Below are 14,510 nucleotides of genomic sequence, written 5' to 3' on the forward strand. Positions count from 1 at the left end.
CAGCAAGAGAATTTTTTGCCGAATCTCCCTTTTAAAAGTTGATTGTAGGGTTTAACGCGCCGACGCAACGCAGACGATGAGGCGTGCCGTAGTGGAGGGCTCCGGGTCAATTTTGAACACCCGGGGATCTTTGACGTGCGCCGAAATCTCGTACACACAGGCATCTTTGCTTTTCGCCTCCATCAAAAAAGCAGTCGCCGAGGCCGGGAATCAAACTCGCGTCCTCATGCTCAGCAGCACAACGCCTTAGCCACTATGCCACCGTGGCAGGTTAATCAAAATAATCATTTAACAAAGGCACTTACTGCTATTAAAATCAGGTTTAGAACTGAAATAACTAGCCTATTCGTTACCAAATGAGAGAAGATCCCACCTACGCACCTGTGATGAATAGCATGGGCCATACCATGCATTCGCGGAGACCTAGGAACAACAGCTGAAAAGGAAAGATGCGACAATTAGTGCACAGAGCACACTACACAAAACAATGCCTGGCACAATCATTCCAGCAGGCTTTAATGCTCTCAATTTTCATAAAGTTCCCTTGGAGGCCTCCTACACTATCACAACCTGCTTTCAAGAATTCAGCACTGACAAAGCAGGTATATGTCAATAACGCCACCGTTACCTAACCATAATTCGCATAAGCTATTATTCTCTCTTATTCTCAAAATTTTGTCGTCATGACTACAGCTGGCTATGGCATACAGCATACTACCGCTGTAGATAATGCAAAGATGGCTTATCACTGCTATTGCTTGCTTGAACGTCACAAGCATTTTGCGAAGTCCCTACATAAAGAGTTGAAGCATCACTCCAGATCAGGTATCAGACAACAAGCAAGGCATCCCGCTTCAGTTCAAGCAACTCTATGAATACACCATGATACTGGGCCATTATTACAAAACCAGGGCACACTGGGCTAACCCTCCACGCAAGAACTGTGCACGACGAGAGATTCAGAAAAGGAGGTCTCACGCTGGGTGGCCGGTTCGTCCACGAAGCAGGCATCGCCCTGTTGGTCGGGCGACACGAACGGCGGCGACCGGCTCGGTGAAAGTGGAGAGCAGTTGGCCAGCTCCAATCCCGGCTCGGTGGCAAGGCGCCTCCGCAAACCACCGTCGTTCCTGTTTGGGAAGGTCGGAGGTGGAGGGCAGGGCCACAGATGCCATCCCTCATTCGTGCCAACCAAGCTACGTAAGTCAACAGTTACGCTACAAGCTGACCCCTGCGCACCAAGATACCCTTGGAGCAACTGTACTACAACTCAGTTTCAATGGTTAAACCATTCCGCTGCTGTGATGAGGCCTGACATCTGACAATCTTAGTTCTACACAGGCAAAGCACAACAGCTCCTGCTGCCTCTGAGAATTTGTGGGTGTGTAAATTCATCCATTGCGGCATGCTTTGTTACTCAAACAATGCCTTGAAGTACAAAACCCGCTCTTTTTATTGCGTTCCCGTGCTTTTACCGTATAAATGACTGCAAAAGCGGGGATGAAAAGAGCTCATCATATAGCAGCTCAAAGAGGTCCCAGTCCTGATGCAAAGCCATCAAAGTAGGCAATAAAGACGATTCAGGAATTACAAAGGCATCAAAGGGCAAAAATTCAACAGAGTTGCCCACTACTGTGGTCTACCAAAGCCGCGCAACTTCCTTCTCCATTCAGTGCATTTTTTAATAATAATAATAAAAAAGGCCTTATGTTATCAAGTTTCATGCTACACTACACCTTCCAACAAACATTCAGAAGCAAAGCCCTCGTCCCGTTTTCAGTTCGTTCACAACTCGCCCAGTTTTACACTACTCCAGGTGATGATAGCTGGGCTGACGATCACAACACAGGTGCAGATTAGGATCATCAGGTAACTGAGTGGCCAATAATGGTGATTATCATGAACAGGCAGATTAGGACAACGGTGGAGATTATAACAATTAAGGCGCAGATTTAAAACTGCACTAGTAGCAATGATGCTAAGGAGAAGGGCGAGTGGGCATTGATGATTATGATAACCTGGAAAGCAATTAATTAAGACGATAATGGAGTGTACAATAATGAGAATGAAATTAAAACTATGGTCATGACGATGAGTATGAGTGGACAATGATGATTACAAAATAATAAACCAGCCAGTTAAGACAATAGCAGAGATTACATTAACAAGGATATAGATTTAGAATATAGTAGTGATGACGATGATTACAATAGTGAGGAAGCCAGTCACAAAGGCGGTGGCAACTATGATGATGAGAATGCCGATTAATGAGTGGGCAATGATGATTACAATGATGAACAGCCAAATGAAAAAGCTGGTGGAGACTACTATAACAACGTGGAGGTAGATTAAGATTATAGTACTGGTGATGCAGTAATGATCAATAACCTCGGGACAGCACAGCGGTTAGAGATAGGTGGCGAGGCCGTGGAAGTGGTAAGCGAATATATCTACTTAGGCCAAGTTGTGACCCTGGATACCAACCATGAGGCAGAGATAATTTGAAGGATAAGAATGCGGTGAAGTGCATTCAGCAGGCGTTCTCAGGTAATGAATGGCAGCCTACCATTGTGCCTGAAGAAGAAAGTGTACGACAGCTGCATCTTACCGGTACTCACCTACGGGGCAGAAGCTTGGAGGCTCACTACGAGGGTTCAACTTTAAATTGAGGACGACTTAGCGCGCAATGGAACGGAAGATGATAGGTGTAACGTCAAGGGACAAGAAGAGAGCGGAGTGGGTCAGGGAACAAACGCGTGTTCAGGACATATTAGTAGAAATTAAGAAGAAGAAATGGACGTGGGCAGGGCATGTAATGCGAAGGCAAGATAACCGTTGGTCATTAAGGGTAACAGAGTAGATCCCTCGAGAAGGCAAGTGTGGCAGGGGGCGGCAGAAAGTTAGATGGGCAGATGAGATCAAGAGTCTGCGGGGATAAACTGGTCGCAGTTAGCGCAGGACCGGGGTAATTGGAGATTAATGGGAGAGGCCTTTGCCCTGCAGCGGGCGTAGATAGGCTGGTGATGAAGAGGAGGAGAGATAGTACACACTCACGGCAGCACGGGGGGTGCCTGCCTGGGCACCGCGGTGCCGTTGTCTGTTCCCAGGTCTAGCCGGTTCTCCAGGTGTGCCTCGTGGGAGCGGCTCTTGGTCAGCGGGGGCAGGGCATCGGGCAGGGCGGCCAGGCTGCCACTGGGGCTGCCTCCAGCAGCCCTCCTGCGGCACGCTGGGGGCGTCGTCGGGGGCCTCAGGGCGGCAGCTGAGGGAGCCAGCCGGGAACCCAGGGAGGAACAGAGCTCCTCCGAGGGCACCGAGGTGTGCACTCGCCGGGGCAGCTGGGCCGCCCCCGCACGGTCCCACGAGTCCCAGTGCAGGTCCACGTCCGCACTCGGGGCCACACCCTGCAGCTGCCGCTCTGCACCAGTGGAGGAAAAGGCCTTAGCACCCCTTGAACAGAAGGCGCACCCACACAATAATGTTCATTGTCCAAAAAGGCTCGTTCTAGTTAAACAGTGCAGGTCAACACCTGCACTAGGGGTGACACCTCGAAGCTCTGCTCTCGGCACAAACGGAGAAAGGAAAGGCTTCCACCTCACAAACGGAAGTGCACGGTTAAAAAAAAAGTAATGTTCACTGTCCAAAAACAATCGTTCGAGTTTAAGTTCCCCAACTTTACTACAGACCAAAATCAGGTGTTTGCACCAAAGTTCTTTCCTAGGCTGGGGCAGCGCAAGATAACATATTATGCTCACATGTTCACAGCATCAGGGCAGAATGCCCCCTCACAAAAGTCCGGCCAACAAAATACCTGCAGTTTCCGAGCATTACCAGAATACATTGAACAGTTTCCAAGCATGACATATTGATGAAAGAAAACTGATCAAGGCACACCATTCTAGGTATATTTTCGTAGCTTTTTTTTTCTCGCAAGATGTAAAAAAAGCTGTAATGTAAACAGCTGACCCTAACAGCTCCAGATAGCAGTTGTAAAGAATGCTCTGACAAGGTTTCCAGCTATTGCACAATCCATTGTAAGGGAGATTAGCAGGCTCAAACAAGGAACAAGCCAGCCACAAGTGCTCATTTCGGTGTAGGATATCAAGGTTCTTTGACAGAGGCCCCTCCCTGGGGTATGGCCCATTTCTGTCATCACCCCGTACACTTCTGGAAACAATGCCAACCCCAAAAGCTGCTCTCATTTTGTCTCATTACGAAACAAACCACTGCTTGCTGCAAACACGTCGTTTCTACCTGCATATCATTCGCTTCAAAAGGAGATAGGAAAGTTAGGAAGTCTGGCCACTGAAGAACCAACCAGTTAGACAGAACAGAGCATCTATTTCAGCTGCACCACACATCTGGGTCGCACAAAGATGCCTCATTTCGAATGTTTGACGTGCCCAATAATAGTAGTAACAAAGCGAAACATCCCAGCGCCGGCATGGGGGACCTTCTGCTCCCCAAGGGGCCTGCGGCAACCCAACGGGAAGTCTTCGCCCATCTGCTCCATTACCTGGAGACGACCGGCCTCACACAGTGGCTGTAGCCCGGACTGCAGTGACTGACTGATGTGCCCGGACTGACAGCTCTCTTTATACCATTCTCTCTCTCTCACTCTCTCTCCACTTTATCCTACCACTCCCCCTCTGCTCCCCTTCCCCCGCACTGGGTTGTATGCAGGTGAGCTCCCTGCCAAGCTTAAAATAACCCCAGTGCATTTCGTTTCCTTTTCCTCTCCCGCAAACTACAACCACCACAGAGCAGAACAGTAAGTGACGGCATTCCCAGAAGCTGACAACAGATATCCTGTGCCTGACGGTAGACGGGCAAAGAGAATGGTCACATTTGGCCACTTTGAGCCAGCAGCATTGCTGTGCTCGTTGGAGTGACCTATATGCATCTCGGAGGAAGCCAAAGCTGCCCAGTCCGATGCTCTCACCCGTGTAGGTCTTGAGGTTGCGCATGGCAATGAGGAAGCGCCTCTTGTCTTCTTCCCGGGCGTTGACGGCACTGAGGTAGGCCTTGATCTCCTGCTCGGGCTTCTCCAACATGTCGTCAAATGTGGTGAGCTTGTTGGAAAGCCCCTTCACAGCCAGACAAAGAGAGAGAGAAAAAAAAAATGCAGTTAGGAGAAACCAGCTGAACGCTAAAACAAAGGACTAAGCATTAACAAAATAAATTAAAGCCATTCCACTCAGCGTGAAAGCTGTCGAAAGTGCAGGGCAGTGATTCGCCATAATGGGTTGTAACACCGTTATCCGCTCATTGCTACCACCCAATGCAATTCAAATTTCCTGCATTCGCAGTGCTCGCGTGCCCCCTGCCTGAAACTGTGCCAGCGGGAATTCTGTTCTTTTTGTGCTTGCTTTTCCTCCCACACCTGCCGGCATTGCACTGCCACTTTTTTTTGCTTAGTAAAAGCCAACCCAATGAGCGTTCCTGAGTAAACGAATGCGGGCGCTGCCGCTTAATTACATATATTTTGCTTCAAATGTACCTGCAGTTTTATTTGCGCTAAACAACGGGCAGACGTATGATGACTGCCAGCGGTTCACGAGTTTCGAACGCTTACGACTATATAAACAACTTGGCTTTCAAAGCCTCTGGGTCACGCCGCGTGGCTCTACGTGGGTCCCGCGAGCGAGCTACGACGACAAGGCGAGCCCCTAAAGGGCTCTGCACTTAAAAGTGACAGGGACACCGCAATACGGATCCCAAGAATGAAACTACGGCGCAGTGCTTCCCGCTACAAGCGGCAATGGAACAAGCACATTAACCCTGGTATTTCGAGTCCTTCCTCCACTCGAGCCTCCAGTAGAGGAGAACCTTGAAATCGATTTCCCCATGCATAAGCATTGCGGAATCCTCCCCTCAACCGAGTGGAGGAGGGGCTCAGAATACGGCCCACAGTCGGCCTTGGCTCTAGTGAGCGGCAGTGGAGTGGCCGGTCGAGTGCAAAATCAAGACCGACTGCTCTCACCGCGTCAACTGTAAAGTGGGCGCGAAATTAGCTGTTACAAACGCTGGCAGAACCCCGCAAAAAAAAAAAAAAAATAAAAAAAATAAAAATAAAGCATGACCGGGGGGAATCGAACCCGGTACATTCGTGCCATTATCTGAGGCCCAACCTCTACACCAAATCTGAAGACCGAGGATGACGTCTAATCAGCCGGTTTTGCTTTCGTCTGGACGGAACTGTACAAATTTCACACCGGCTCTGTCTGGACGGAACGATAACCCGCAGTGCTCCGTTCCGTCTGGACGGAACCTCAGCACTTGTACATCGTTCCGTCTGGATGGAACGCTAGCCACAACCTTCTCATAATAACAATGACCAAAGGTAACAGTGGTTAGTAATCAGGAGAACCCAACATATGGTTACCTTGTTTCAAACCTGCCAAGAAGTAACCATCCTGCATATGTGCAGAAGCAGTCATTTTTAGCCCAAAAGACATGCCAGAAATTACCATCAAACACAAGACAGTAGCACTGCATTGAGATAGTCTACGAAAGAATATTTGCATCAGATGTAAGCAGAGAAAGAATATGTAGTTACACAATGCCAAGAGCTAACATTTTCATCACTGCGGGTGTGCGCACTGCTGGTCGGGTGATACAAACGGCGGGGACCGGCCACTGCAATTTTAATCTGCGCCTTCATTGTTATAATCTCCACCATTGTCCTAATTGGCATGTTCATTATTCAAAGTAAGAGCCGTAACTTAATCGAACGCTATGGATAGCTTGCATTGATGCCACTGCAACTGCTATGTTGGTGCACTGCGTGCCCAGTGGAAGGCTTCAAACTTGTCTGCTGCTCTTACCCGCATTAGCACTGGGAAAGCCGAGTTCAGTGCGCCGAAAGGGCTATGGCCATGTCATGTGCAAGCCATGCATAGCACATAAAATGCAAGAGTAGAGACAATCTGTTGCACTGGGCCCGATCAGTTTAGAAAAACTGATGCGGTCGAAAATACCTCACAGACAATAAAACAGTCTAAGTTTCTAAGTTAGGTGCACCGTGTTTCGAAAGCTGTTGCTCGTCCCTTCAGTCGGAGACGTACCTCAATGGAGTTGGCCGACAGCCCAACCACCTTGAGCCACAACACCAGCTTGGGGTAGTTTTTGAGTTCAGCGGCATTTTCGCACTCCCCGCACTTCCTCTTGGCCAGCACCTGACGGCTGAACAGCTTGATGAGTTTTGTCTGGGGGAAGGGAAAACAAAAGCGCTCATTAGATCACACAGCACGTGCACACACTCCCATGCACACCTATAACAAAAAAGAAACGAGTAACAAGTGTGACACTTACACCACAACTACAATTCATCTTACTGCTTATACGAGGAATAAATTGTCTCGAATCATTAGGATTAGTTATTTCTCGGTAAATTACGCAATCGTCTGAGAATAGTCGGATTGAGAAAGTGATACTGTTAGGTAAATGGCTAATGTATATTACGAGAAGAAGGGGACCTAACACGGAGCCTTGTGGTACACCAGAAAATACAGGGCATACAGCGAGTTGTAGTTGTTAGTAGAAACGTACTGGGTTCGACTAAGCAAGAAGGCTTCAATCCATTTCAGTATGTTATAATCAATATTAGGTTAGTTAATTTTAAAAGTAGCAGACGGCGGAACCAGATGCTGATACCTATAGCTAACATTTGTGAAACAGCTGGCCTGAACTAAGAACTTCGTTACACACAGCAGCCTAACCAGCCTGCTTGCATGCACTGCAGGACAAAGGCAACTAGCATGTTCTTGTTTTGCAGCACCCTAGTTCATTCTTTGCCTCTGAATCCAATTTTGTCATCCCTCCGTTGAGTTAACAGCCTTCCTGTATACCCAGCCCTGTCCCATCTTTAAGTAGCCACTCCGTTACTCTTATGGTCCACCAGTTTTAAGCTCCCCACATTACAAGCACGCTTCCTCTCAATTTCAGCTACCATGTTCTGCCCCCTAGTTCGTTCCCTGATGTGGGATGCCGGTTTCCTACCCGTAAGTGTTAATCCTAACATATTTCCTTTCGCAGCACACTGGTTTGGCCTATGTTTTCCTTCATGGCGCTTGGTAAAGCACCAAATCCTTATTCCATCAGTCATCAATGGCAGCCCTCATTGGTTGTATATGTTCTGTAAACAATTTTAAAAAACAAATTTTCATTTTCATAGCAAGGTTGGATATGTCCGAATCAAACGCTTTTGCCAGTTGCTTCGTAAATCAGTTGGGAGAAACGGTCAATCCCAAGAGTGTTGAAAACCAGTTAGTGACAATCAGCCCTAATTCACAGCAACAGCACACATAGTAGCAAACCTAAACCACACCATATCTCGGAGTCTACAGTACGTAAACGACGAAACACGCTAAATGTATTCGTAGTTGGTCATACAAATAAATATACAAAAAGTAAAAATGGTATTTGAGAAAAAGTTTCATGTTTATCACAACCATACAGAATACCCCAGCACAATGGCGAATATGACCCAAATCGCAGCAAAATTGAAAACTGGAATCGCCACAGGTTACAGCAACAATTCTAGTGCAAACACTGGGCATCCTCGATAGAATCAGATCCGGGAAGACTGCAGTCAGTCTGTCGGCAGACTACCCTCCAACAGGCCGTTAAGAATGCAATAAGAACAAGCACACGACTGAATCGAGGCAATCTGTACATCCAGGACGGTCCGCAGTTGATCCCGTGCTTTGCGAGAACAGCCGACACATCACGGGTGAATTAAAGGACAGTTTAAATAAAAGCAATCTCGCAACTAGACAGTCGCCAAGCCCTCGGAAATAAGCTACCTGACCTTACGTCTTCGCTTAGTATCCTGTAGTCGTAAATTAACGTGAAAAGAGCTCCCAATTAGTCAGCCTCAGCACACCTCTGCGAGAGGAAACTCGACAATTCATAACTGTCGGCACTGCCAGCAAAACAAAGTTGACAGCGAGGTGGCTTCACAGTGTGCAAGCGAATGTCGCTTTTCCTCGTTTCCTCCTCAGAACGTCGACGTTTGGCGAGACGATCTCGCCACGGCCACATTTAACGCGCCGTTCCGAAGATGCTGCGACACGGCATAATACGTTTGCACAATGAATTGCTTAAGACGACTAGCGTGAAGCGCAAATGCAGTGAACCGCAGCGAAACACACCCGGCATACTGCTGCGAAGCAAAAAAAAAAAAAAAAAATGAGTGACACACTTACTCCGGGTGAGAAAACAATACGCCCCAGATTTCAAGTAGTGTAAAGCCGGGTATTTTTTTCGACCGGAGGTGAAACCGTACGGGGAAGCGCTGGTTGATTAAGCACGGGGAATTCAAACGAGCGTGTTTCCCGTCTTTTTCGCACGAGCGAAGGCAGTGAATGGGAAACTCGCAGTGGGCAATGCAGCCGGCTCACACCCGAGATATTCCCTCGCCTACGCGAGCGAGCAGGCAGCGCAAAGGTACTTACTTCGAGAGCTCGTATCTCGTGCTGCGTTAATTCCGCGCTGGTGGCACACTCCGTTCGAAGCCCGTCGAGATGCTCGGAATTAATATCAATCATCGCTTGTGCTGTGACGCAGACTTCGATGGCACTTTTTACTTTGTTCTCGGCCTCGGCGTCTGCCATGGCGAACCGCTTGCTACTTGTAAAAGGTTTCCGCTGCTGGAGGACGAGCACGCATCATGACAGCATGTTGGGCCCCGTAGTACGACAGCTTTGTCACCATCACTTAGTTCTCCCATCGTCACCCACTCGACTATACCATGCCCGCCATTACCAAACTGCTACGGCTTGTTGCGAGAGCTCGCGAGAAAGGGCGTTACTTGAGTTTGAAACACTGGGCATTGACGTCATCGAAACCGAAACTTTGTTCTTTGGGGTTTTTTTATTTTTTGCGCTTTTCAATTCCGCAGTTCCGAAAAGTTAAACGAAACATTGTCTCAACTTTATTGCAAAACTGTTCAATATGCATGAACACTATACAGTCGGTTGCTTTGGGATGTTTTTATTTTATTGTATTCGGCTTCCGCAACCCAGCCCCAATTAATTTATTGGTTTAAAATTCTGAAATGTCTCGTTAGTTACGAAAAAAGCAGAAGTCAGTTGAGTTTACATGATATAAGCTTTTTAGGTAATTTGTTTTCTGTAAATAAAAGTCAAAATAACGTGAATTAGGTTCGCATTGTTTCCACCTTTTTATTTACAAGCGGTACAAAAATACGCCATATTTACGCCTCCAAATTCCATGAACAAATGTCCGCGCACCACACTGCAGTTTTAATATACTTACAAGGTAATTGTTAAGCATTCGCCACCTTTCTGCAATAAGCAACTGACCCCCTCCATTGCAAAATACGACATCCAATGCAAAAATACGACATCGGCTCCGTTTCGGAACTTTTCGCACCCACAAACGTACTAGCTGGATATTTTTTTTTTAATAACTATGACAAAATATTTTAGAAATGACGGAATTTGCTCGATTAGTGTAAAACTAATCTTAGAAGGAAACTAAAAATGTAACCCTTTCTTAACAGGCGCTGTCACAGAGGAGCTTTTTTTAAGGGGCGAAGCCCCAAACCTGGGACTGTTGGCTCATCTCATGTATTCAGTGGCGCACCCACGGGGGGTGTTTTGGGGGTTGTAACCCCCCCCCCCCCCCCCCCCCTCCCAGATGTCCGTCGACCCAACCCCTTCCGCACGCCTCTCCCACCGAACCGAAGTTCACTGAGCGCAGTGTGTAGTCTCGGAAGCTTTTATTATTGGACATTCGCAGTTAAATCTCGAAGAAGAATATTGTATGACCAGCATTAAAAAAAAAAAAACTAGAGCACGAGCTTTTAGGATTGTGCTTTTAAGACAGTGCGGACCAACTTGCGTATAACTTGAAGTAGTTCAAGAAAAAGAATGAGAAAAAATTTTAGTGACACAAAAAGTGTCCCTGCAGAGGAAATTTCTGAATGCTTAAAAATCCCTGGGGGTTTTAAATTATTCCGTAGCCCCCTCATCCTACGGCATGCCTCATAGCCCACGCTAAACCGCAAGTAGTCGCACAATTTTTGTAGGGCCAGATTATACCACTTTCTGAACTTCTGTGCGGAAATTTCATCACGAGATTTGAATCATTCGTCGCCTTCTAGAAAAAAAAAAAAAAAAAAAAACGCTGAAATTTCCCATAGGTTGGGACTCAGTATCGTAGAGATTGCCTTCTGGCCTCAAATCAAATCTAACAAGATCAGATCGAAGTTGTTTTATTTCATTTGAAAGCTTAAACAACTGTTTTTCCTTCAATACTAAGCACTGCACGAGCCCTCCCTCTCTCGTTAAATAAAAAAAAATGTTCGGTTTTCTTTTATATATATCGCCTGAGTTTGTAACATTATAGTGAGGAAGACAGCGCTTCGTGCGGAGTTACGAAAACCTGTGATCACAGGTAACAATGATGTTCTGTTGAATAGGCTTTCAGAAATATGCGTTAATTTGAATGTTCAGTGCAAATTGTGCCAGCCTATACGAACAGATTTCGTGCTTTACTCTTGGCTTGACTTCACCAGTGAAGAAGGCATTAATTGTATTTCCTCCCCAAACTCATCTCCCGTCATCCCTTCCTTCCAATTCTACTTCCAAACTTGGGTCCGGGGCTTCGGGCAATGGCAAAAGGCTTCGCGTATCTTCTTTTTTATATGAAGGTGCATCCATTATTATATTCCTTCTGCAGGCGAATTGTATGGTTATGGCGGCTGATTTAATGCATAATTTTGTCGCGTAAAAAATAATAAAAACTCGTCTGCTCTTTATAGTTTTATATATTTTATTCTTTGTGGTTATTTATTTTTATTTTTTGTATTACTTACATTTGTCTTTATATTTGTTCTTTTACATTTTTACATTTATATATTATCATATGTTATATTTATTGTGAAAATTTCAAAACCCCCCCTAGACAAGAATCCTGGGTGCGCTAATGCATGTATTCACGGTACTAAAACACCGGGGAACTCACGAACTATATAATGCTTTCGCATTATTACATAACGTAACGCGTACTAAAAAAACACCGGGACAGTACTCGTCTACGCCTCGCGCTGGAGCGCTTGGTAACGCGTACAGTTAAACCTCGATGTAACGAATTCCTGGATTTAACGAAGTTTTTCAATTCCCCATTGCCAGCCCCATTGAAACCCCATGTGTTTGTGACTTCTATGTTAACGAAGGCGATCGCGACGGTTAACCTTGATGTAATGAATTCGCTACGCTGATGACCCATTGTGTTCTGCACTTTGTCTCAAAATCGGCAGGAGAAATGCACAAATTTAGCGAACTTCACCCGCACCGCAAACTACCGTGTGTTTCCAGTCTCAGTGCGGTGTCGGTTAGGTGCTAGCTAGGCCTGCCTGTCGGCGTGTAGTCGCGAGTCCCCATTGCTATCCGTGGTGTCGGTTCAAGGCAAGCTGGCAATTTTAAATGCCGTCTCCGCCGGCGAGAAAGAAGAATGTCGCCGCCCTGTACAGTATCCCAACTAGCACGTACCCTGTCAACGTGCGACAATAAAGAGCATCAATTTCGCGAAAAGGCACCTATATATCAGCATAAGTTTGGTCTTTAAAACGGGTTTGTGAATTCGGGGGTTTGTGACCTTGCTACTTTGTAGTGCCGTATAGTGACTAAGTTCGCAGGAAAGCAGCAGGCACAAATCACGCAGTTTTTTAGTGCCTTTTAAGGGTAAGTTCATTATCACTGAAGTCTAGCATTTTGGTTTGGTTTCTGCTTCATTCACGGTAGCCTTAACTGGTAACCTGCATGTAACGAAAACCTGCATGTAACGAAAAGTTGCGAATTTTTGTCAACTTCGTTATTATATCCAGTTTTAACTGTACTAAAAAAAAAAACACCGGGACACTGGTTTACGCCTCGCGCATAGACAGCTTCGTGCTTCGAAGACAAGAGACTTTCAAAGCTGTATACCTCTACCCCCAACGGTTTCATTTCTGTTGGCAAAAACGCAAAGGCGCCAAGAATATGCTTCGCCCCTCCCCAGGTTTCACGTTAGTCGGAGAGGGCCCGCGATTTTTTTGTTTCGCTTTTACTCCGTGTTTTAGCTGTACGGCTTATGTAAGAAGAATTATAAAGAAGAGAAGAAAACCGGAAAGTAAAAGAAAGAGTAGGGTAGGAAAATCACAGGCATTGAAGAAGGCAATGGTTGAGTCTAGAGGCAGGCATGCGGTTTCTGCAGAAAGTGCAACCTGTAATGCCTGTTTTTCTGCACCCATGGAATAGAAACCAACCTTTGTGAGTGCGTTGTCCCGAGCTGACTTTGTTCCCGTGCATATCAACAGAAGATGTTTATTATCCACCTCAGACACCGGAGCGCTAGCAGGATAGGCGCCTGGGTCTTCTGGTCTGAGTCCCCAAGTCTAAATGGCTGATGGTGTGAGTGCCAGGCCAGCCCGAATCCTCCACAAAGAAACATTATCCACTCCAGAAAGGTCTAGTGGACTGTGGTCTAGCGCGTGGCTCGGCGCGCGGTTGTTTGCGTGTATGCGCGTGAATGCATGGCCTCCGCGATCAGCAACGGCGTGAAAAAGAAAGAGGCACCACACCGTCAGAGAGAGAGAGGGTGATGGGCGCAGAAAGAAGACAGTCCGGTACACACACTAAAGATAACAAGCAAGACCCATTCGGGCCCGCTTAGTGACGCAACTGAACCACATAAGGCGTGCTTGCACAAGTAGAACGAATGTGCATCAGATCGTCCTAAAATTTTTTTTATTCCAGCTCTTATATTTTATCATAATAAAATTTTATACTTTGTATGGCGAAATCAACGCTAAGGGGTGATTTTAAACGCCAAGCAAAGATCCCCCTACCCGAAAAAAACAAAAACAAAAACAACAACAACAACAAAAAAACGATACGAACTCGAATCATGCTTTGCGAATCGTTTTGTTTGTCGTGTTGCCTGCATGTGGCCACACCAGTTCGTTCCTTGAGGGAAAAAGAATGTAACCTGTTTGTCCTTCACTCAGACTGTTCTCGTTTGGTCGACAACATTCTCGATGTGACTGGACGTTTCTGGAAAATTCTGCGCTCCAAGATAAACGCATGCAGACCATTAAACGCTGCGGCAACGCACCTACTCTCGACTGTGCACGTCATTCCAATAAGCTGCTTATACGTTTGATCTTGTAGTTTATTGAGGAGCGCAAGTTCGTCTGTCCGGACAAACTTAAATTTAATTGCACAGAGAACCTTGCGTACTACATATAGCTTATACCACACCAAATGTCATGCATGGCAAGGTCTTGATCAGCAGGCATCGAAGCAGGTAAGGAAACTAAAGATGACACGTTCAGCTTAATTCTGCCTTTGATTTATATTCTGACCACGCCTGTTTTTCTTTTCCTTGAAGAGAAAAAGTTTGGGGGAGCAAACAAAATACCTATAACGACATACATTTAGATATATTTGGAACTTAGACGAACAAATGAATAAATTTATTTAGGATAAGGAACTGTGTATGCCTCC

At 46.3% G+C, this 14,510-nt stretch overlaps 1 protein-coding gene across 1 annotated transcript in view; it reads right to left on the reverse strand.

Annotated features, from left to right (window-relative positions):
* Nucleotides 1-9,781, reverse strand: part of Ksr (kinase suppressor of ras) — a 31,480-nt gene extending 21,699 nt beyond the window's left edge. The window contains exons 1-6 of the mRNA XM_077677601.1: nucleotides 9,453-9,781; nucleotides 7,062-7,202; nucleotides 4,937-5,081; nucleotides 3,052-3,412; nucleotides 979-1,127; nucleotides 382-436 (exon numbers count right to left, since the gene is read on the reverse strand). Of these exons, the coding sequence (XP_077533727.1) occupies nucleotides 382-436; nucleotides 979-1,127; nucleotides 3,052-3,412; nucleotides 4,937-5,081; nucleotides 7,062-7,202; nucleotides 9,453-9,611 (1,010 nt within the window). The 5' untranslated portion in view covers nucleotides 9,612-9,781. The remainder of the gene's footprint in view (nucleotides 1-381; nucleotides 437-978; nucleotides 1,128-3,051; nucleotides 3,413-4,936; nucleotides 5,082-7,061; nucleotides 7,203-9,452) is intronic.
* Between the last annotated feature and the right edge of the window lie 4,729 nt (nucleotides 9,782-14,510).

The sequence above is a fragment of the Haemaphysalis longicornis genome, unplaced genomic scaffold (assembly GCF_048455015.1).
Source record: "Haemaphysalis longicornis isolate Haplotype H1 unplaced genomic scaffold, Haemaphysalis longicornis Haplotype H1 scaffold_7, whole genome shotgun sequence".
NCBI lineage: Eukaryota > Metazoa > Arthropoda > Arachnida > Ixodida > Ixodidae > Haemaphysalis > Haemaphysalis longicornis.